The sequence below is a fragment of the Xyrauchen texanus genome, chromosome 4 (genome assembly GCF_025860055.1).
Source record: "Xyrauchen texanus isolate HMW12.3.18 chromosome 4, RBS_HiC_50CHRs, whole genome shotgun sequence".
NCBI classification, from domain to species: Eukaryota; Metazoa; Chordata; class Actinopteri; order Cypriniformes; family Catostomidae; genus Xyrauchen; species Xyrauchen texanus.
Genome location: NC_068279.1, coordinates 53,073,746 through 53,098,815, shown reverse-complemented (window position 1 = coordinate 53,098,815; position 25,070 = coordinate 53,073,746). Strand labels below are relative to the sequence as shown.

General features: G+C 37.2%; 1 protein-coding gene across 6 annotated transcripts in view; it reads left to right on the top strand.

Moving 5' to 3' along the window:
• Positions 1-18,594, top strand: part of znf618 (zinc finger protein 618) — a 59,738-nt gene extending 41,144 nt beyond the window's left edge. For 4 of the 6 annotated variants that reach the window (XM_052119050.1, XM_052119031.1, XM_052119009.1 and 1 more), the window contains 7 exons: positions 3,526-3,597; positions 3,871-3,960; positions 7,372-7,461; positions 8,322-8,366; positions 8,674-8,751; positions 10,056-10,178; positions 14,279-18,594. In XM_052119050.1, coding sequence (XP_051975010.1) covers positions 3,526-3,597; positions 3,871-3,960; positions 7,372-7,461; positions 8,322-8,366; positions 8,674-8,751; positions 10,056-10,178; positions 14,279-15,810 — 2,030 coding nt within the window. In that variant the 3' untranslated portion in view covers positions 15,811-18,594. The remainder of the gene's footprint in view (positions 1-3,525; positions 3,598-3,870; positions 3,961-7,371; positions 7,462-8,321; positions 8,367-8,673; positions 8,752-10,055; positions 10,179-14,278) is intronic. The other 2 variants (XM_052119023.1, XM_052119041.1) reach the window with 2 other exon arrangements.
• The last annotated feature ends 6,476 nt before the right edge of the window (positions 18,595-25,070 follow it).

Sequence of the window (25,070 nt, the reverse complement as noted above, 5' to 3'; positions counted from 1 at the left end):
TGGCAGCTTTTAGTGCCTGTCTGTTTCTACAGACACTGTCTGTCCCTGCACCACGAAATGCCTCTAATTTTGTGTTCTTCCACTTGCGCTCCATTTTCCATGCTCACAAAGTACTATTCTTTAGAACGTAGCACAATGAATGAAACACAACGCAGGTGTTACAAGATGTTTATAAAAATGTAAGTCTTTTTAACTGTACTCGTGTCTAAAAATGCACGATTCTGCACAAGGCACTGAAAGAAAAAAGTGAGATTCAGCCAGTGCAACAGTCTAAAACACCCAGCGTGTGTCAGTATCACTGATCTATAACAGAAAAACAGCACAGATGCACACAAAAACCATGTTTGTACAGCCCCTAACTTGCCCTATACTTGGAAAAACTGACCCAAATACAGCCAGAAAACCTTATGGTTTGTCAGAACTCGTTGAGCTCTAAGCCGTTAAAGACATCTATGCACGTGTGGAATAATCGAATAGTGATTTTGATCATCAAATAGTAGCACATCTAACGCTGAACTGAATGTTGACTCCGTGCAAATCCCTAGTGGTTATATTTATGTGTTGTTTCACGACTCGATAATGCATACTTGTTTTCACACAAGATTTGTCTTAAAGCCCTCTACTGGAAAAAAACAAAACACTGAGCATGCATTTAGCTCTAATGCAAGAAATCTCTAGGTTTTCCCCACACACCTTTGACCCTGCAAGGAGTACCCAGGGGCCCTTGAATAGCTGGGGGGGCCCTGGGCTTTAAGTTTGCGCGATCCAGTTTGGCAACCCCCCCTGCTCAAACCCATTATCAATGAAAACGACCCATAATCCGTCCCTGCCATCTACATGTCAGTTAGTATTTATGTGTACGTTGTTAATTCCTAAAGAGTATATATTGGTGGCTTATCTGTCCCTAAAGGGTCATGTATATTTGTACCTTAAGGTTTAAAGGGTGTATTGTAGATGTATCTTTGCTGGGTAGTGAGAATCACCCTGGCACCAATTGAAATGACTTGGACCTCACACAAGACACAAAAGGATGTGGTGATTTTTGATCACACTTCACTTAAGGTGTATGCGTGTGAGCTTATTAATATCAGATGGCCCCTCCCTCCATCCTCGGGGCACCAGCTAAGGAGTTTCACCTTAATAGTAAAATATTTTTATCCAAGTAGACATAAATTAGTGTTTAAATATGTAAATTGGAGGGAGCTGGTCATCTGGTTAATCTGAATGATTCATGAATTTCGGCCTAACCCTAAACTCTTCTGTATCATCAACACAAGGAACACATGACTTTTATTTACAAAAAGATAAGTAAAAAATATTTTCCAAAAACTATAAAATGGTACTAATTTACTTTAAAATAAATTAATGGATAAATTAAGTGCATAGAATGGAAATATGCAAGTGTTTGAATTGGATGTAGCAATGGTAAAGTATGACTTATCTTATGGAAGATAAATTGCTGTTTCTCTGTTAATAAGGTGAAAACCTTTTTTTCCATTTAAACAAATATCTCAAATATTATTTGCAAGACATTTGATACACAGGTTATGCAATCTAAAGAACATTAGAAAATTACAAACTGATAGTATAGACTAATGCCAAGGTCTCAGGAAAGAAGTATAGTAGTGATATTTATGTTCTCCTTGATGGATTGATGAGTTTGGTGATGGAGACGTCTTCCACTAGGTCTCAGGGCTACTTTACAGTGGGGAAGGAGCACGAAGTAGCTGAGGAATGATGATCTCCTGGTAGCACCGAGAGGGTTCTTGCAATCTGGAACACGCAGATATACAGCCCTTATGTCATTGCAAGATTCAAAATCTGGAACATGCAGATGGACGAACCTATGTCTAAATGAGCTAAACCTTGTCACTGTAGTTATCTTCCTGGTATAGGATTCCGAACTTGCCGTTGCAATAGTCTCTTTTAGTGAGACTCGGTACTTGGTCGATCTTCTTCTGTCTCTGGGATGGACACTAAAAACATTGGGTGATATGGTATCCTCTCTTTCTGTGAAGCGGAGACTTAGCATGTTGGATGGTTTGTATTCCATTACATTCCATATGGCTACCACTCAGGCCAGAGATTCAGAATGTTCATTATTCTGTTGTTGCTCCAGAACTCAAACAGCCGGGAACTCAGAACATTGATTATTATTCTGTTGTTGCCTCTCTCACATAGAGTGAGACCAGAACAACTGTGTTTTAGAATGACCATGTTAATGACCCTCTAGACAGGGACTCTTTATACCTTCCTGATGAGGAGATTTTAGTTGGGCACCTTCCTATTTCAGGGTCATGATTGGCTGTTGAGATCAGAGGGGAGGGCACACAGTGTGGTCAGCCATCCCTTCTCTGTGTGGAACTCATTTGCATACTCATTGCATGCTTAAAGTTCACAGTTAAAACAATGTCCTTAAAGTTTTATATATGCGTTGTTCCTTTTCCAAACCTCTTCAAAAATACTCTTGGCTTTTTTCTAAAGATATAGAGTCCAAACATGATATTAAAAGATAACATTTTTTGCATGCATGAATTTAAACCATCATAGTTCAGTTTGTGTGAACTATTGTGCTATTTGCATTTTGTGCTATTGTGCTATTTTAACATAGAGTGGATGTTGCATTTGGTGTCCTTGTTAGGAGTAAAGTTTGTGTGCAAAGATTAGTTTCAGCTTTTGCCACATGTTAATTTAATGCTGTTTCGAGAGGTCTTGGAAGAATTTTATGATCCTTCTCACCTCTGGCCTTCGTGATTGAGAGGTTGCTAAGAAACCACTCATGGACCAATGAGAAGTCTTTTCCAACTTGTTGGAAGGTCCAGGGTCTTACTTTCTGAAGCATCTGGTAGTTGTCCGAGCAGCTTATCTGTTGACTGTGCAGGTAGTTTTGGTAACGAAACAAATTTCTCACTGAATTTGTTGAAACTCTTGAGAAAAACTGCTAAAAATAAATAAGTTAGGGAAAGTAACACTCGAAGCCCAGATCCAAACCCTACCCCCAAATTAAATCCAAGAAATGGCATTGCAAGATTCTGGCGATCCATATTAATTAACAGAAATGGAGCCTTCATTTTAAATGTTTAAAATAAACAAATTCCCAAAAGTATAAAGAACCTTTTGCATATAAAAAATTTTAATCACAAGAAACACAAAACTCTCATGCAAGTTCCTCTCACAAGTTTGAAACATCTGAGGTACACCAAAGAGTGGTATACGCCACATCTTTTCCCTGTGTAGGGTCGGAAAAAGATACCACGGAGAGTTTTGGTCGAGCTAATCATCACCTTTAGCTCGCTGGAAATAGACTTCAGTCTTGTCTGAAACCATAAGCTCCAGAGCTTAAGAGAGCCGGATCCAGACCAAGAATTTACATTTATGAGACTTGGACCCAGAGCAATGGCACATTTATCTCTATAGATCAGTCACATGACCACCACCATTAGATTGAAACTCAAACACTGCTTAATGATAAAAAGACAAACCTTCTCTGAGAATTCACCAATTTGTGTTTCTCATCTTGACCAGATCCATATGACCATGTGATACCTGTAGATGACCCAAAAGAGGAGACTGAACCCTTCCAGAAAATGGGACCAAGTAAGAGTGCTTCCAATTCATGCTAGTTCTGATTATTTTGCTGGTGATTTTAATATTGATTTGCTTTTCAAATCAGAAAACTTGCCTCTGTTATATTAAACAAACATTCAAATGTACTGTAGCATCATGGTTGTGCAATTGCAGCTGCTGCAGTAGAGATCTGATACTTATTGGTCATCTTGCGTCAATCAAACAAATGCATCTTAAAATAATCATGTTGATCGTGATCTGTTATTCAGCCTCTGTCTAATTATTGTATTTTTTGTCCAAAAGAAACAGGAAGTTACACGTGTGAGTACTGTGGAAAACAGTACAAATACTTCAACCCTTATCAGGAGCATGTGGCTCTTCATGCTCCATTGAGTAAGTTCTCAATTCATTACCAGTGTTTGGTGTTGACTACAGCATTGAATTTAGAGATTCATAGTACATTGTCTGTAGTATTTAGCAAAGCTCATTAGGCTAAATGTGGAAACCTGTTCAAGAAACAAAAAAAGAAATATACCAAGATTAGCATCTCTGTTGTGAATCTACTAAATATGTCTGCAATGAACCTTAAACTTACAGGGTCTTAAATTGATAATGCAATCTCCTTTATGTACTTTAACCTTTAAAGGTGTCCTGTGAAGTCTGTCTCGTTATTTTCGTCCTTCGTGTCTCCTCATTTATCTCTTAGTCCTGCAGTGAGGATATACAGAGGAGTTTGACATTGAAAGCTATTTAAAGTATGGTGGAAATATAGAAATGGGTCAGAGAGACTTTAGTGATGCTACCAGAATACATTTTCAGTTGTTTTAAAATTAAGGATTATTCTAATGAGCTTTAAAAAAAAAAGAAAATAAGGTTTGTGATTGGATAAAGGTTTGGCTCAACCAAAAATTACTATTCTGTCATTTATATTTCCCATCAATTAAAGGAAAATGTTTGTTGATCACAGTAACAGTTAAACTGGGGTTGAATGGTTGCACTTAAGGTTGGATAATGAACTGGGCCACCTGAGAACTTGGAGTGGCCTCAGGCTGAGGGGCCCACTGTGGCGCAACACTGAGGAACAACGCACAGCAAATGCAAAATTGATAAAAATATACAAACAGTTCTTGAATGTGACAACTATGTTATCTCTCCCTAAACCCCTAATCAGGATTAATTTAAAATAATATTCTGGGTTCAATAATTAAAGCTCTATCGACAGCATTTGTGGCATAATATTGATTACCACAAAAATGTATTTTGACTTGCCCTCCTTTTTAAAAAATCTAATCTTGTTTACTGTGAGGCACTTACAAAAGAAGTTAATGGGGGCCAATTTTTTGAACATTAAAATACTCACCGTTTCAAATATACACCCCCATGACATAAACAATATCCGTGTTAACATGATTTTAGTGTGATAAAATCAGTTACTGACCTTTTCTGTGTAAAGTTATAGCCTAGTTTACAACTTTGTTGCCATGAGGATATAATGTCAACAAACCCTAAAATGACGGTAAAAATTACAATTTAAACAACTTTACAGCTCAAAATGATACATGAGTTTTAACAGAAGAATTCATTTAAGTGCTTTTTTAAAATTATAAGCTTCACATTTCTGCCTTTTTAAACCCTCCAAAATTTGGCCCAATTGTTATTAAGGATTATTTGCCAAGTATGAGATATATATATATATATATATATATATATATATAAATTATTTTTTTTTAATTATCAATGTTTCCAAAAAATGTATATACATTTTTTTTAAATATTATTTTAATGTCATTAAAGATTGAAAAATGATTTCAAATTGTCATTATGGGGTATTGTTTGTAGAATTTTGAGGAAAATAACGAATTTAATACATTTTGGAATAAGGCTGTAACAACACAATGTGGAAAAAGTGAAGCACTGTGAATACTTTCCGGATGCACTGTGATAGGATCAAATGGGCAGATTACATCATATCAAACTTTATTGTCTATACACTGACCTAAAGGATTATTAGGAACACCTGTTCAATTTCTCATTAATGCAATTATCTAATCAACCAATCACATGGCAGTTGCTTCAATGCATTTAGGGGTGTGGTCCTGGTCAAGACAATCTCCTGAACTCCAAACTGAATGTCAGAATGGGAAAGAAAGGTGATTTAAGCCATTTTGAGCGTGGCATGGTTGTTGGTGCCAGACGGGCCGGTCTGAGTATTTCACAATCTGCTCAGTTACTGGGATTTTCACGCACAACCATTTCTAGGGTTTACAAAGAATGGTGTGAAAAGGAAAAACATCCAGTATGCGGCAGTCCTGTGGGCTTAAAATGCCTTGTTGATGCTAGAGGTCAGAAGAGAATGGGCCGACTGATTCAAGCTGATAGAAGAGCAACTTTGCCTGAAATAACCACTCGTTACAACCGAGGTATGCAGCAAAGCATTTGTGAAGCCACAACACGCACAACCTTGAGGCGGATGGGCTACAACAGCAGAAGACCCCACCGGGTACCACTCATCTCCACTACAAATAGGAAAAAGAGGCTACAATTTGCAAGAGCTCACCAAAATTGGACAGTTGAAGACTGGAAAAATGTTGCCTGGTCTGATGAGTCTCGATTTCTGTTGAGACATTCAGATGGTAGAGTCAGAATTTGGCGTAAACAGAATGAGAACATGGATCCATCATGCCTTGTTACCACTGTGCAGGCTGGTGGTGGTGGTGTAATGGTGTTGGGGATGTTTTCTTGGCACACTTTAGGCCCCTTAGTGCCAATTGGGCATCATTTAAATGCCACGGTCTACCTGAGCATTGTTTCTGACCATGTCCATCCCTTTATGGCCACCATGTACCCATCCTCTGATGGCTACTTCCAGCAGGATATTGCACCATGTCACAAAGCTCGAATCATTTCAAATTGGTTTCTTGAACATGACAATGAGTTCACTGTACTAAAATGGCCCCCACAGTCACCAGATCGCAACCCAATAGAGCATCTTTGGGATGTGGTGGAACGGGAGCTTCGTGCCCTGGATGTGCATCCCACAAATCTCCATCAACTGCAAGATGCTATCCTATCAATATGGGCCAACATTTCTAAAGAATGCTTTCAGCACCTTGTTGAATCAATGCCACGTAGAATTAAGGCAGTTCTGAAGGCGAAAGGGGGTCAAACACAGTATTAGTATGGTGTTCCTAATAATCCTTTAGGTGATTGTATATACAGTACTGTGCAAAAGTTTTAGGCCCTTAAGATGTTTCACAAAAACCTTTGTCTTAAGATGGTTATTTATATCTTCAGCTTTAATGTGTAAATAGGAAATATAAATTTTAGACTCTTAAACATTCCTTCTGCAAAAAGAATATAATAGAAGAACGGGGATACCTGCAACAGATGGCAAATTTTAATTTAACATGTCCACTGATTTTATGACATGTATACGTATCAAATATATTTGTATCAAAGATTAATGCATGCAAAAATGTGTCTAACTCTACCTGCAAAAAAATTATAATAATGTACATAATGATGACTAACCGATTTCTTAAATGTTTTTTTAATGTTTGTTGTAATGTATCATGCACCATTATTTAATCGTGGTTAATTACAGAAAACTGTGCAAAATAATTAGTTCAATTTTTGTGATCAATTCACAGTCCTAAAATATATATATATATAATATTAGGGCTGAATGGTTTCCTTTTTGACTGGTGCATTGAGAAGGACATGTTCAATAATTTTCATTTCTCTGCATTACTCAGCTTGGACTGATATCTGTAATCTTACTTGCTTTGATTTATGGCTTTGCAGAGGGAAATTATGGCCTTAAAATGGAAGGGAAAATGTCAAGCCAGTCAGGACAGTCTAGTCGTGCAGACATCAGTTCCCAGAACTCGAATGGTATGTAACATTAAAATGGTTTATGAATGGGAATCTGGGGTTTTTCAACTTTCGATTTTTCAACTGTGGCATATTTGAATGTTATAGATTTTTGACTTTGCACACCGTTCTGTTTTACAGTCACAATCAAAGGTCTGTAGCGTCTTTCCACAGGTGGCCTTTCACTGTTTTGCAAGCGCTGTGAAACTTGTGTAAATCAGTAACTTTTACTTCAGTTTTTATAGTGTTCCTTAAAAGGAAAATTTCTTGCACTTTTCAGATGCAGTATACTATTAATTTGAATATCCTTTTTTATAATGCTAGTCAAATTTACTTGCAAAAAAATCTATATAAATAATAATAATTTTGTTTCCATGACACTTTTTGTGACCCTGAGAGTGTGTTTTTGCAACTGTTCCTTTAAAGCTTCTGTAAAAGTAAATGATTTGTTATGATTGCTAAATGCTTTGCATTGAAATGAATAACAGTGCTGGGCCAACATTATATTAGCTGTACTATGTACTTAAGTTTAAAAATGCACCTTTAAAACAACAAACTTATTGTATTTTAATGTGCTCGTGGTTCATTAATGCCATGACCGTTTTTGCAGTGCTGTTTCCATGAATAATCTGGGTGGACTGGGGAAGGTAGTTTTAGGTTTTACTAAAAAGGAATATATATATATATATATATATATATATATATATATATATATATATATATATATTCCTTATATTAAAAAGATATTGTAGTTTCTCTCTCTCTGTTAAATAGTTTTTAATTATTATTTGTATATATTTGGATTTTGAAGTTGTTTAATTTATAATGTTGTGTTTTTGCACAGAAGTGTTGTGTATTGACATTAATTGTTCATCTTCCAGATACTCCAAACAGCCGGGCTTTCAGTTCTCTCCCCAGCTCTCAGAGTATGTACTTGAAAATACTTCACTTTTACTTATTCATTCTCACTTGATCTCATTCTTCCAATCTTGCATATAGTCTCATGTTTTTTACTATCATTATTGTCTTCACTCATGCCCATCTGTGTTCCATTGCACGGCTTTCAAAACCTCGCGGGTGTTATGTTAAAACATTTTGCATAAATGCTTGACGGTGACCTAAATTTGTTAGCAGTATATGTAGTGCTCTGATATGGATCATTGGCTTGCTCTCCAAGCTTTGTCATGAGAACATTGCTGTGTTCTGAGAGAGAAACTGGACCTTGTGTTCCAGAAACCTACACGTGTGGAGCCTGTGGAATTCCGTTTCAGTTCTACAACAACCTCCTGGAGCACATGCAGTCCCATGCTGGTGAGTGAGCCCAAAAAATAAAAACCTTTTCAGCTCTTCCAAATTTGGACTCGTTATTAGTTTTTTTACATCAAATTTTGCCTCAGCACGTGGATAACGTTTTAATGCAAAGAGCACGTTTTGACAGATGGCATGATGTGAGCACTGCATATCAAGTTTTTTTCACATCTTTTGCTGTTTCTGATCTGTAAATTATTTTTACATCTTTACTTATCACTTAATCATAGGCCTGCACTAAATTGGTGCTAGCAGAATTCCACAGGATGCCAATAATTCATTCAAGTTAAATATATCCTGTATTGCATTTATTAACCTGGTCCCCACTGCCAAGGAAAACCTGCAATTATTTAGAAAAATGTTGTGATTGTTATAATGTATGTTGCAATGGCTTTTATTTTGGCGGACAATGGAAGGAAGACCTTTGAGTTTCTGTGTGAGGTTGACAACAGCTTTAAAATGTGCTGCTCACTACAAATATGGTGAAATGCGCTCAACTCCTTCTCTGTCCACAAAACCCTGGTGTCATGGGGTTACTTAAGATTTGTTTAGTAACTTAGGAATTTAGCAAATTTGAAATTAGGGTGAATCTGGAGCGCTTTAAGTACAACACGCTCAGTGCATGGCACACCGCAAATTCAACTGCACTCTGTTACTCTGATCACAGGATGGAATTTGTGTGTATTGAGCTTCATGCTTTTCAGAGTACACTAGTACACTAAAGACAGAACAGAGCAATGAGCAGTGTGTGCTGCCTACGTATTTCATTAAAATGCAGCCTTTTGCGGTTTAATAATCGTACAAGTTTATATTGCAATTTTGATTTTATTTTGATTTAATTGTGCAGTCCTATCTTTAAATATCAAGGAATTTTAGAATTGTGATTTCACAGTTGTGATTTAAAAAAGTTATGCTAAAAATTTCTCTCTGTGAGTGCAATCTCTATAAAATAATTTTTGTTTTTGTTTTATCAGAACATCTGGTTGTTGGGGACCCTGTATTAAAGGTTTTGGCTAAGTTTAGCTTTGCTAATCCATTTTTTAAAATCTATTCCACGAAATTCATAGACTTATCCCTAAAATCTGAACAGAAAATATGAAAATTGCTGATTCCGTGTGGGCCTATTTATTTTTACATCACTTTTATAAACCCATTGCTCAAAAGAATCATTGTTTTTTTTTATTCTTGTTTTCACTGCTTTCATAACTCTTAGTGTGTAAGTCTATTTCTCATTGTTTTATAGAAATTACCCTAGATTAAGTACATTTAAGTATTTTATTTTTATCTCTCTGTAACTACTCTTGTAGCAGATAATGAGAATCATATTAAGGATGAGTCTCCGAAACCTTGCCAAGCACCTGCAGCCACACAGGAGCAGATGTGGAAACCTCCACAGCCGGCCCAACAGAGGAACCATGTACCCTCTTTTCGTAAGTTCTTGCTTACTGGCATAACTAGAACCCACTCAGTGTTAAACAACAACATGCTTGCTTAATCATAAAACTGCTCATGTTTTATAGGCCAGTGAATTTCAAATACTGTATAAAGTTCAATTGTGCATTTGACAGTGTGTGACAACATATGGCCCTGCCCTGTTAGCCAGCGTTACTTAAACTATGCTTTGCGCAACCCAAATTGGGTTGAGCACTCAAGTATGGCATATTCACGACACCGCAGTAACAGTGTACACTCGCCAAACAGAAAGATGACCACTTCTCCTTTTTTTTTTTATTTGATCAGAAAGTGTGGGCGAGTTCAAAGTACTCTTTTAATAACAATATTAGACAGTGTCCCCTCATGCAGCACCCACAGCTCGAGGAAAAGACGCAAAAAGTCAATTTTGTCAGCTATTTTTTTTATTTAATCTTAGTCTTAGTCCTGTGTCAAATGTCCATTGTTTTACTAGTTTTTAGGCAGGTTTTAGTTTACTAGTAGTTTTAGTCAATGAAAACTGTTGACATTTTAGTTATATTTTATTTTTATGGTAATGTGAAGGACAATAAACACAGCATTGTCACCAAATGCATGCCAAATACATAAGTCATTGGTCTATTCTCAATCCAACGTTAAATTTACCTTGCTAATTTTCAGCTCCTTCACAGCTTACTGAGTTCGGTTTAGCTATAAAACACAGCCTACATAATGTAACACCACCGCCTTTTCTTAATATAGCTTATAAAATTGTCTAATTGTACCTCAATTTCTTTTATGGTTAGCCTTCATATCATCCAGGTCCAACTGTTGTTACCATTATTTAGTGAAGGTTAGAGAGTAGACTCCTCACTGTGCTTGTTAGTCCTGATATGCAGCACACACCACAGGAAAGGAAACTGCTGCTCATGCTGTCCAATGAACAGGATATTTGGATTGTAATTTTTGAAAAAAATAAATACTAAGACCTATATTTTGTTAATGACGCCGGTGCCGTCTCGTCTTAGTAATGTGGAAAAAAGGACGTTGATGAAAGTTTTTCGTCATGGTTTTCACTAACGAAATTAACACTAGTGTCATGCAGTTAATTTTTCATAGTGCAGTCCTAAATAAATAGAAAGACATCAGTATGACCAATAATGGTCAGCTTGACATTAATTTGTAGATCTTATCTGTTGAACTAATATTCACAAACATGTGAACGTTTTACTATTGTAACCATAGTTTCTTCCAAAATGTTCTTCCAATTATTTTTACTAAGCTAAATATAAAACTTGAAATACATTTTCGTGACTAATAATTTGCCACTGGTTTGTTTTGTTTATTTATTTATTTGTATTAACTATAGTCACTGTGGTATAATAGGCACATTATATTTTTCACAAAAACATTTGTCTTAAGATGGTTATTTGATATATTCTGCTCTTAGTGTATCAGTAGGAAATGTACATTTTAGATTTCAACATTCCCTTTGCAAATAGAATTGAAAAGAACAACAACAAGGAGCCTTACAACTAATTGTATAGCCCCCACGATCTCAACATCGAGTCACACTATTACATGAAGAGACGAAAGCAACTGAGAGATCCTAAATTGATACCTGGAAAAACTGTCTAGATATTCTTAGGAGAATTTATGCTATTTTGAAGGCAAAGATGATCACACCAAATATTGATTTAGCTTTTTGTTATGTTTACTGGACCTTGCTTGACATTATTTGAAAAATGAAAACTTTTTTTGAAGAAATCCTCACTAGCCCTATTCAGACGGCAATTATTTTACATAGGGACGTGAGGTTATTCCAACATTTACAGGGGGTAGTCAGTGATTTTATTGACATGTGAATCCGAAATGTTGGTGTTTTTCTCCCACCTGCCGCGAGAAAATTCCAGGCCAAATTACCTACTGTTTTTTTGACAAACATCAAGGTTGTGCTTTAATTTAATTAGCGTCCGAATCCACATCTCTTGAGTTTATAATCCAAAAGCCATTTTGGAAATCCGTTTTGACCATTGCCAAGTGCCGTACATTTGTGCTGCACATTTGTGCTGCGCATGGTAACAGCTCTTGCAGTAATTGACAGTTGTGAAAGTTGGAGGATTGTGTAACACAAATTTTTTAAATCACAATAGTACAATTATTTTGCCGATCCACCATAGTGAGTGGGAACTCCTAAGTAGAAGGGAAATGAAAATGAGAGCTAGATCACATAAACTTTGAAATGGTCCATTATTATGGCAGCAATGTAATAAAATTGTAATGTATATCACATTTTAATGTGGAAGCGTTTAATAAATACTTTTATTCATGGGGCTTTCATGACTAAATCATTTTCTTGATTTTTTTTTAATTGCTCTTTGCAAGAATTTTAGCTTGATCCATATGTGAAAACTTACACTCTAAATGTCCGCAGCACAGTTCTCTCATGCTTTAATAATTGTATTTTCACTTAAGTGTAATTCCAAACATATTTAAATGCAGTTACAGAGCTCACAGTTTATGGATTGATGAATTTTCCATATAACAAGCTCAGCTGCAATCATGTGATCGACAAAAAATCTTGCTCTTCTCCTGTTTGTCATCCAAACGCATGAGTTTATCACAGATAAGTTATGAAAATGTACTTGTACAGACCCTGAGAAACAAATTCCATCCCAATAGGGCTTATGCAACTTTTTTCACAAGTACCTAAAACTTTTGCACAGTACTGTATTTTTGGCAGAACTATGGTTGCCATGGTATACAAAGCCAATGAAATGCCACTGCATTTCATTGGCTCTGTACTTGTATTTTGCACAATGACAATAAAGTTGAATCTAATCTAATACGTTTATGTGATGCTTTCATGTTCAAACTGGAAGCAATTTATTTGATCAGTTTCTATATATATTGTCTTAATTTCTACAATTTGAGATTTTGCATGATTGTGTGTTTGGTCAAATGTTTCATTTCAGGTAACCTGTTTTTTAAGGAAGTGAAAGAATAATAATGATTTCTATAAGAGTCTGTCTACGTCAGAAATGCTTTAATGATAAAAAGTAAATGAATGGTTCTAGCAAATACAGCAGGTAACAACTGGGGCCTGGTTAGCTCAGCGAGTATTGATGCTGACTACCACCCCTGGAGTCACAAGTTCGAGTACAGGGTGTGCTGAGTGAATCCAGCCAGGTCTCCTAAGCAACCAAAATTGGCCCGGTTGCTAGGGAGGGTAGAGTCACATGGGGTAACTTCCTCGTGGTCGCAATAAGTGGCTCTCGCTCTCAATGGGGCACGTGGTAAGTTGTGCATGGATTGCTGAGAATAGCATGAGTCTCCACATGCTGCGAGACTCTGCAGTGTCATGCACAGCAAGCCATGTGAAAGATGCGCAGATTGATGCATAAGTGGAGGCAACTGAGACTTGTCGTCCACCACCCGGATTGAGGTAACCATGCCACCACGAGGACCTAGTTAAGTAGTGGTTATTGGGCATGCCAAATTGGGGAGAAAAGGGGATAAAAAAAATACAGCATGTTACACGTTGTTCTAAGTTTGTGTCTGCGGGTAAACGTAAAATGTCATATTTGGGTCCTGGGCAGAGACCGTTTAAGAACACCTGCTCTAAGCTAACCAGTTAGCAGGTGCTACATGTGGCTTGACCACTGTTTTTGGAACTTCAAGCCACCACAATCATAACAACTGACCCTTTCACTAAGCTCCACTCCCTTGGTTAACATTGCTTGCTCAGCCATACTTAAACAGAAATCTCACATACATCATACATTTCTGTAAAGCATGGCATTCAGTTAACTCTTAAAATTATAAATTACACAGCATATCAATTATAATAAAAGGCCCTTGATACAACATACTGCACCACTGTATTTTTGGATAATTTCTGTGGTATTAATTGTTGTACCATCCAATCACAGAGAGACACATTAGGAAACAGCAAAAGCTTTTCTGATAATATGGTGGACAGTTGATGTAGAAATACTTTTTAGACAGTTGATGTAGTAATACTTGGTAAAGTTTTAAGGTGGGACTTAGAGAATGGTCAATTAACTAATCTGTTAGAGATAACATAGCCTAATTTATTTTTCACTCTTTCATTTTGCAGAGAATAGATTACTTCCAGAAAAAGAGAAGCAACAAGTGGCTGAGCGTTTACTGAGGGTTATGTGTGTGGACCTTGGCCTTCTGGGTGTTCTCAGCAGTAAAGATTTCCTTAAACTGGCTCAGACCCTGGTGGACACTGGTGCACGTAACGGGGCCTACTCCATCCGTGAAGCTCTAGGAGATATGAGCTCGCTTGCCCTTAAGCAACTCCCTCGGATGTATAATCAGGTGAAAGTTAAAGTGACCTGTGCCCTGGGTTCCAACTCTTCCTTAGGCATTGCAGTGACCTGCCATTCACAGACAGTTGGACCCGATTCATGCTACTTGCTAACAGCATATCAAGTAGAGGGTGTGCGACTCCGACGCTACGTGTTGGGGCTCAAGGAGGCCACTCTAAGGGAGAGTCCTGAGCAGATACACCACTGGGTACAGAATGTTCTGTCCGAGTTTGTCATGTCAGAAATCCGCACAGTCTATGTGACTGAGCCACGCTTGTCTTCGCTAGCATTTTGCGGTCGCACTGGAGTTAGTCTCCGTTGTGCAGGTTGCTCTCTAACAGCCACAGTTCAGGCTGTACTTGGCCGGCGAAGCCTGCAAGCGCGAGGACTCCACGAACTAGGTGAGCTTCTGGCAACATGCCGTGACATTACCGCAACAACCAGCTTTAGCCGTGAGGTTAAAGCTGCAGAGGAATCAGCTGCTCCGCCCTGCTGGGATCCAGTCGCAGAGGCCTTGCTCAAGGTTCATGACAACTTTGAGGCCACCTGCGAAGCATACGGCCGGTCCAAGAGCACCGTGCCACTCTTGCAGGGCCTGAACAAGCATCTTCTTGGCACTCTTGCATGTTTGCTAGCACCACTAAGACAGGCAGCACAGGAGCTGAGTGTTGAACGCTGCCCCACACTGCAGCATATGCTCCCCGTCTACCTGCGTCTTGAAAAACTTTTCACCTCTAAAGCTGGTGAGGTGGGTACGGGCAGTAAGCTCTGCCACTACTTCCTGGAGGCCCTGAAGGAGAACTTTAAAGTGGAGTGCATTCATCAAGTTGCAATGATCCTGGATCCACAACTGAAGCTACGGCCTGTCCCAGCATACCAGCATGAGGACATCATCTCACGAGTGTGTGATATGGCTGCTAATATTAAGGAGACGGGAAGTGGTGGATCTGGAGGAACACCTGTGGATGAGAGGGATAGCGACGGACCCTCAGCAGCTAAGCGAGGGCGCCTGGACTGTGGGTTAGAGAGGGCACCATGCGGGACTGAAGAGCCACAGGTACGAAAGGAGCTGTTCCAGTACCTCGGTGAACCACTGTTCAGTGGCACAGGTGATCTGTTGCAGTACTGGAGTTCGGTCATGGACCGATACCCCAGGCTGGCGCGGTTGGCACTGTGGTTGCTGGCCGTACCGGCTGTAGCTGTACATGGAGAATGCGTGAACATCTGCGAGCAGACCTTAGCCATGAAGAGAAAGCAGCAGGTCTCTACAGAGGAGATGAACAAGCTGATCTTCCTCAAAAGTAATTTTGCTTGAGGCAGCTCAGGGCTTTCAGCTAATAGCACCATAGTTTTAAATGAAGACATCAATGTACCAGATGGATGATTCGTTTATCTTTTTTTCCATCTTTACAGAACAGATTTTATGTTAGTGTCTAACAATGAGGCTCATGATAGACGTAGGCAAAGAAGTGATACAATGACAATAGATTGACAAATGCCTGTTCAGACTGTAGTTTAGCTTTTCCTACAAAGCAACTCATTATGCCCTGGATTTGAACTTGTTTTTAATATACTGTATTAGTTGAAAATATCTTAAACAAAATTGTCATCTTTTTGAGTCAGTTGGAGTCATTTATCCCTCTTAAAACCATTTTGTGGACCACATTAGAGTTTCAGTGAATTGATTGTTGAAATGATCAATGACAATTTAGTGAAGGTAAAAACGGGATACTTAGAAAAAGCCATGATTTGCAATTACGCCTTTACGAAAATCACACAAAGCTCAATACCTCTTTGCGTTTTTGCAGTGGGCAAATAGACTGTATAGATCTAAGTGTTGTGATTTGTGTGCCATGATTTAGTAATCGCTTAACCACTTTCAGTGTGTTAAGCTCAGTATTGTACAGTTGCAAGAGTTTACGGCCAGCAGAACTCCAGTTTATGAGTTAATGCTTTTGCAGTTATTTATTTTTTTCCACAATAACATTGCAATAACATGTTACGTAGCACAAGTTACTCTCAAGCTGACTTTGATGCCTTGGACCTTTTTGTAGCAGCCTTTTTCCCTCTTTTTTTTATTATTATAGCTCACTGGCATAATTTCCTTCTACAACACAATCTGCAGTAGTTAAAAATGTATTTTTGTGTTTTAACCCAATGTTGTTGGGGATCAGAAATATATGGGATTGTTCTCCTGAAGCTGTGCAAAGTTCTGGTACAGTTATGTGCGAAGTTTGAAGTTGAAATAAGGCTCAAATTAAATTCAGAAACACTCTCTCTCTCTCACACACTGTCTCAGTACAAACCTTGCACAGAGGCAGCTAATTGTATTATTTGAATGCATTTTCTGATTATAAGATAAGGACAGCTAAACTAATGCTTCATTATTAATGCACTGGATTTCTGTTATCCACATATCCCTCATCAATCTGTAGTGGTTTATTTGAGTAGTGAAAACCTTGCAAAGTTATTCCATTAAGTTCAAATTCCACATGAATTTTCACTGCCTTGGATCAACATTTTTAAACACTTCAGTGAATGAACTGAAGTTCTAACTTCCATGATAAAATAAATAATCTTTAAGAATATTTTACTGTAGTTTTCATGGAAAGATGTGATTACCGGTAGTTTGATATCATTTGACTAGTAATGACTTGATCATCTTTGACAGATATGCATGCAGGAAAAATAAAAGTTTTTTTATTATTTATTTTTTATCTTTGTTTAAGAGAGCAAGAGGTGCTTGTGGGGATCAGACATAGGCTGCGCTGCGTTCACACAGCTGTAATCACTAATATCATCCTTTCTCAGGTTAAGAAAAATGGCAGAAAATAGGGCTGTTGACACAATTCCTGTCTGCTTTTGTAAAGTATGTACAGGACGTTTTACAGTAAGTAAATTACAGCTGTTAGTTAATATGGTTTTAAATTTTAAACCATGACTGTGTGAACGTAGCCATAAAGTGTGAATTGCTGAAGAACGTAGCTAATGCAAAAACTGTTCTGCTGAAGAGAAATCTAGATCAGATATCTCACATACCCCAAAATAAAGATGTTCATACTGGCTAGCATGTAAAGAATAGTTTGTGTAAAAAAGGCTTTAAATTTGACCCTGAAATGGAAACAGCTGCTGTCAAATATCGTTTTATTTCTCTGTAACCACAAGAGGGCAGAAGTGTCTTTGCAAAGAGTCTCTAAAAAAACCTTACCTCTGTTTTCTATTCAAACATTACAGATATTTTGATAAACTCATGACTTAATGAAGGTTTTACTTTTCTTTTTTTTTTTCTTTTTTCTGAATGAATGTGTGTTCGTCTTTGGGTAAAAATGGAAATGGTAGAATGCAACATGCTCATACAGCCAGGTTTGTTTAAAATATACTGAGATCTGAAAGTATAAAACACTGTTTTAATCACAGCTATTTATGGATACACCACAGTTGTATAATATTCTTTCTGTTTGTTTGAGAAGGATTTTTTTTCTTCTTCCTGTTGTAGTTATCTTGCTTAGTCTAGATGTTTGTCATTGACAGGCATCTTTCTGATTTGGTGTATTGAGTTGTTTTAGCAGTAGGTCTAATTTATACATTTTTTTAACACTATTTTTATAAACATGACTGATAATAGAGTTTTCTCTCCTCATTGACTGTCAGTAGTGTACTACACTGTTCTGAGAATCTATCTACACTTGTAGTATGTTCTGTGTGAATAAAGTATCCTCAGTGAGTTCATTTTTATATAGTTTTGGATGGGTAAACTTTATATTACAGTGTATTAATGCAAGTATTGAAAACTGCAATTACTTATGTTTACGTAATGGGCAAATATTTTGCAAATAGAATTGAATAGGAGTCTTGCCCCCACAGATCCCGGATACCAACATCATTGAGTCACTTTGGTATTACATGAAGAGATGGAAGCAATTGAGAGAGCCTAAATATATACATAAATAGATACCTCAACAAAGGTATCCAGGTGTTCCTAGAAGCATTTATGCAGTTTTTAAGGCAACGATGGTCACACCAAATATTGATTTAGCTTTTTGTTTACTGGAATTTGCTTTACTGGACTCCTGTAGTATGTGCTCTGTGAATAAAATATCCTCAATTAATTCAAAAGTTTTATATAATTTCGGTTGGTCACAATTTATATACAGTGTAGTAATGAAAGTATTGAAAACTGCAATTACTTATATTTATTTAATAGGCCTATTTGTATATATTTTTTTAAATTGATGACTTTTGCTTGCTATGAGGGATGTCATGGAACCTGGTCATGTTTCTCTCTCTCAAAAAAAAAATAATGTTATCTTTTGCTTAAAAGAAAATTTAGATTTTTATAGCATTATGATAAGTATCAATACATCATGGAAGTATTTGTTGGGACTGCCTTTACAGAATAGTATTTAAATCAGCAAAATGCAGTGTATTTACTGTGAGGTAACACAGTAAAATCATTTAGAATAATGTGCAATACAAGAAGAAGAAAAAAAAAAGAATTAGTCCTAGAAATACATTTTATTTTCTTTGTGCAAAATGTACTTCTTCAGAAGATGGTTGTTATATGGAAGCCCTGAATAATACTGGTGTCTTTGTGCCTTTCTGTGTCTATGTCCAACATTTTGTTTTCTAAAATTTATTTCTAAAAATGTGTGTGTGTACATATATATATATATATATATATATATATATATATATATATATATATAATGTATGTGTATGTATATATATGTGTGTGTATATATATATATATATATATATATATATATATATATATATATATATATATATATATATATATATAATCTCTTTTCTCAAGAGGCAACACGTGATAATTTTTTATGTTTGCTTGCTAGCGAACAATTAGCTTGCAGTACCAGCCTCGGTCACCAGGTGCCACTATCAGTAAGCATGGAATCTTATGCTTAAGGTTATGGATGACTGCTGTGGTTATTGATCCGTTTATTTTTATTGTTGTATAAATACATCATGAATGTTTTGCAAATTTTAGTCAAGGAAAGAAACCACGTTTGAGAGTCTACTACATGAGATTCCCCCAATTAAACGAATATAGAGTGGTAGCCAAAATATTGGCACCCTTGGTAAATATGAGCAAAGAAGGATGTGATAAATGTCTTTTGTTTACCCTTTTCATCTTTCATTTAAAATATTCTCAAAAATATATCCTCAAATTGATATCAAACAACTGCAAACATAAAACGTTTTATCAAAAAACAAATACATTTTTCAAATATATGTGTGGCACAATTATTGGAACCTTTTATTCAATACATGTGCAACCTCCCTTTGCCAAGATAAAAGCTCTGAGTCTTCTCCTATAATGCATAATGAAGTTTGAGAACACATGGCAAGGGATCTGAGACTAGTCCTCCATACAGAATCTCTCCAGATCCTTCAAATTCCAAGGTCCAAATCGTGGATTCGGTTCACCCCACAGGTTTTCTATGGGGTTCAGGTCAGGAGACTGGGATGGCCATGGAAGAACCTTGATTTTGTGGTCAATGAAACATTTTTGTGTTTATTTTGATGTGTGTTTTGGATAATTTTTCAGAAGATCCAACCAGGGCCTGTTTTAAGCTTTCTGAGGCAGTCAGGTTTTGTTTTTTTCATGAGTTCATGATGCCACATATCCTAACAAAATATCAAGGACCTTTAAAACATAAAACAACACCACAACTTTAAAGATCCACCACTATATTTAAACTTGGCCATGAGATACTTTTCCATATGGCTACATCTCTGTTTGTGCCAAACATATCTCTGGTATTTGCTGCCAAAAAAAAATTGTTTTATCTGACCATAGAACCTGGTTCCATTTGAAGTTCCAGTAGTGTCTGGCAAACTGAAGATGCTTGAATTTGTTGTTGGATGAGAAGCTTTTTTCTTGAAACCCTCACAAACAAATTGTTGTGATGTAGGTGATGTCTGATTGTAGTTTTTGAGACTTCCTGACTCCAAGATCCAACTAATTTTTGCAATTCTCCAGCTGTGATCCTTGAAGAATTTTTGGCCACTTAAACCATAATCCTCATTGTGCCTGGAGACAATATAGACACGTGTCCTCTTCCAGGTTAATTTTTAAAATCTCCAGTTGATTGGAACGTCTTAATTATTGTCCTGATAGTGGAAATTGGTATTTTCAATGCTTTAGCTATTATCTTATAGCCGTTTTCTATTTTGTGATGCTCAACAACATTTTGCTGCTCATAATAGCTTTATTCTTTGGTCTTACCCATTGTCATAGATGACTACCGTGCATCCGGAAAGTATCCACAGTGCTTCACTTTTTCCACATTTTGTCTTATTCCTAAATGGATTAAATTAATTATTTTCCTCAAAATTCTACAAACAATACTCCATAATGACAATGTAAAAGAAGTTTATTTTAAATCTTTGCAAATTTATTAAAAATAAAAAATGAATATAATCACATGTACATAAGTATTCACAGCCTTTGCTCAAGACTTTGTTGATGCACTTTTGGCACCAATTACAGCCTTGAGTCTTTTTGTGTATGATGCTACAAGCTTGGCACACCCATTTTTGGGCAGTTTCTCCCATTCATCTTTGCTGGACCTCTCAAGCTCATCAGGTTGGATTGGGTGTGTCAGTGCACAGCCATTTTCAGATCTCTCCAGAGATGTTCAATCGGGTTCAAGTCTGGGCTCTGGCTGGGCCACTCAAGGACATTCACAGAGTTGTCCCGTAGCCACTCCTTTGTTATCTTGGCTGTGTGCTTAAGATCATTGTCATGTTGGAAGTTTAACCTTCGCCCCAGTCTGAGGTCCAGAGCGCTCTGGAGCAGGTTTTCATCAAGGATGTCTCTGTACATTGCTGCATTCATCTTTCCCTTGATCCTGACTAGTCTCCCAGTTCCTGCCACTGAAAAACATCCCCACAGCATGATGCTGCCACCACAATGCTTCACTGTAGTGATGGTATTGGCCAGGTGATGAGCGGTGCCTGGTTTCCTTCAGACATGACGCTTGCCATTCAGGCCAAAGAGTTCAATCTTTTGTTTCTCATGGTATGAGAGTCCTTTAGGTGCCTTTTGGCAAATTCCAGGCAGGCTGTCATGTGCCTTTTACTGAGGAGTGGCTTCCGTCTGGCCACTCTACCATACAGGCCTGATTGGTTGAGTGCTGCAGAAATGGTTGTTCTTCTGGAAGTTTCTTCAAACACTGGAGCTCTGTCAGAGTGACCATCAGGTTCTTGGTCACCTCCCTGACTAAGGCCCTTCTACCCCGATCGCTCAGTTTGGCCGGGCGGCCAGCTCTAGGAAGAGTCCTGGTGGTTCGGACTTCTTCCATTTACGGATGATGGAGGCCACTGTGCTCACTTGGACCTTCAATGCTGCAGAAATGTTTCTGTACCCTTCCCCAGATCTGAGGTCTACAGATGAGGACTTCATGGCTTGGTTTGTGCTGTGGGACCTTTAGTTATCATTTCTGGATTAATACAATAATCCATACATTGACGGAACTTTCAACAAAAGTAAAGTCGTGCAGAATTCTTTACATTGGACCTTCATCTTTGTTAAAAACAAAGTACCCAACTGATTTTCAATGTCAGCGATATGTAACGATGAGCAATGAAAATGCCAAAAGCAAAGACCTCGGTTTTATCCTCATTAAGCACGAGGAAGTTATCAGATATCCATAATTTAACTTCCTCAAGACAGGAGATGAGATTAATGATGGAACAACAGTCGTTAGACCTGACAGGAAGGTAAAATTGTGTGTCATCAGCATAACAATGGTAGGTTACACTGTACTTCTGAAAGATGGAGCCTAAAGGAAGCATATAAAAAGAAAAAAGCAGAGGACCCAACATAGAGCCTTGTGGAATGCCACATGTGAGCAGTGTTGGGGAAGAGAAGTGATTATCAATACTGATAGATTATTTCCTTACGATATGAGGAAAACCAGTTTAATGCAGCTCCCTGAATGCCAACCACCTTCTCAAGGCGATTTAAAAGAATGGAGTGATCGATCGTGTCGAATGCTGCACTGAGGTCTAGAAGGATTAAAATTGCCCTGTTGCCAGAATCCAGGGAGACTAACATGTCATTGGTCACCTTTAATAGTGCAGTCTCAGTACTATGCAGTGCCCTAAAGCCTGATTGAAATTTTTCAAATATGTTGAAGGTGGTTAGATAAGAATTCATTTGAGTTAACCTGTCCCTGCATATAAAAGTTCCCTTTTAAACAATCTATAGTACACTGGGGTGGGTGGGATCAGCCTATAGATCTTACCCCCCAAAAATGAGGCAGCAATTTGCATCAGCTTTATTTGAATACATTTTCTCAATTTTAGCATGCGATATATAGGTTAACCTGTTGATACGCACCCCCTTTTTGAGCACAAACCATGAAAATTACATACCTGAACTTAAAATGGTGTACGATGAGCCTTTGGAGAATGGACACAGTTGTATTATCTTTTAAAAGAAAACACTTTGGGATTTATTTCCCCAAGTTTCAGAATTAATATATGTTACTTTTTATAAGTTAGAGACGCTGAAGTTTATAGTAATGGAAATATTTTGTGCTGAACATGTTTTTATAATCTAAAAAAATAGAATAAAAGTACCAAGACAACCCAGAAATACAATTTTCTCAAAGCCACAAGTCTAAAGAAGTTATGTTTCAAATTTGAAGATGAAAAATGTGGTTCCCTCAAGGTCTTTTCTCTGTAAAATCGCTGGAAGTGTACAGAGTATAATTAAAGCTCCGCTTTTCAAGAAGACACAAAATATGACTACACTGCTTGGCTATTATGAATAAAACTATGCCACATTTTTAAAAATAGACTTTGGAGACAGGCTTGTTTTGTTTATGAGACTCTAATATATAAGATAATTTACAGTTTTACAACATGAATGCTGCTCAGATTGCATAGTTTGTTGAAGAACGATGATGAAGGGTAATTCTTTCAAGCGAGATCTCATGTAAACAATGGAGAATATATCACTATTTCTCAGATTTATCACTTTTATGGACAAAAAGTGCTATTGGAGGTTTTTCAATGAACGCTTGTCATGGACAATTGAGCCATGTGTGTTGAACTGGATTTATCTGGCAATCACATTTTCATCACAAAGGTATGAAGTCCCGTTTTGATATTGCACGTTTTCATTTGTACTCCTGGCACAAATAACTAAATTGCTGTTTCTGGAGCATTGCTATCATGAAATAGAGATTGGATATCAATGTTGAACCCTTAGTTAGACCTTTGAAAATATGTATAATTTGTTAACATTAATTACATTTATAGACAGTAAATTATATATTAAATGTAAGCAGAGTGACGTCACTACTGTGTGCGGTGGGTGGGTGGGGGGGTGTATCAACGGGTTAAGAATATCAGGTAAAGTCTAGCAATATAACAATATTACTTCGTAAAATAGGCAAAAGTTATGTTTAAATATTGGGTTAAATTAACCCAACTATTTATATACCAATTTTTTTCCACTATTAATTATTGATATACATAAGAATCACATATGATCTGACATCCAGTTCTTTACAAAAAGTCCTATAGTACACAATCCTTGTTGCTGCTTTTTGTCAGTACTTCATTGTCCTCAAAATGATAGCAAAAGAAAGATTTCCATATCACACGGTTGTATAACAGCTATATCTGTGTTGAATTCAAGTGGGCCGTGAAACTCGTTTACCACTGTACATCAGGGGCCAGTTGCACCAGCTATACGGAAGTTACAACTTAGCCTAGTTGTGGCGTAAATGGGCACTAAATCACAATTTACGCATTACTAAATATGTGAGTGTTGCACCATTAAACTTAGGTAGGACATAACCCTACGAATAAACTAAATATTTGCTGGAGCCTCCGGCCAGGAGTAAAGGTAGGAATTAAAAAGGAGACTGATATATTATGACTCGGGCTGTCAATCGATTAAAAGTTTTAATCAAATTAATTACATGGTGTCCCGATTAATTAATCGTGATTAATCGCATATACAAATATTTGCTGAGAAAGACCATCATATAACAATAATTCAATATATAATGATTATACATATTTATATCAATATATATTGATACATAGTTATCTTTAAATATTTAAAAATATTATATATATATATATATACATACACACTCACCTAAAGGATTATTAGGAACACCATACTAATACTGTGTTTGACCCCCTTTCGCCTTCAGAACTGCCTTAATTCTACGTGGCTTTGATTCAACAAGGTGCTGAAAGCATTCTTTAGAAATGTTGGCCCATATTGATAGGATAGCATCTTGCAGTTGATGGAGATTTGTGGGATGCACATCCAGGGCACAAAGCTCCCGTTCCACCACATCCCAAAGATGCTCTATTGGGTTGAGATCTGGTGACTGTGGGGGCCATTTTAGTATAGTGAACTCATTGTCATGTTCAAGAAACCAATTTGAAATGATTCGAGCTTTGTGGCATGGTGCATTATCCTGCTGGAAGTAGCCATCAGAGGATGGGTACATGGTGGCCATAAAGGGATGGACATGGTCAGAAACAATGCTCAGATAGGCCGTGGCATTTAAACGATGC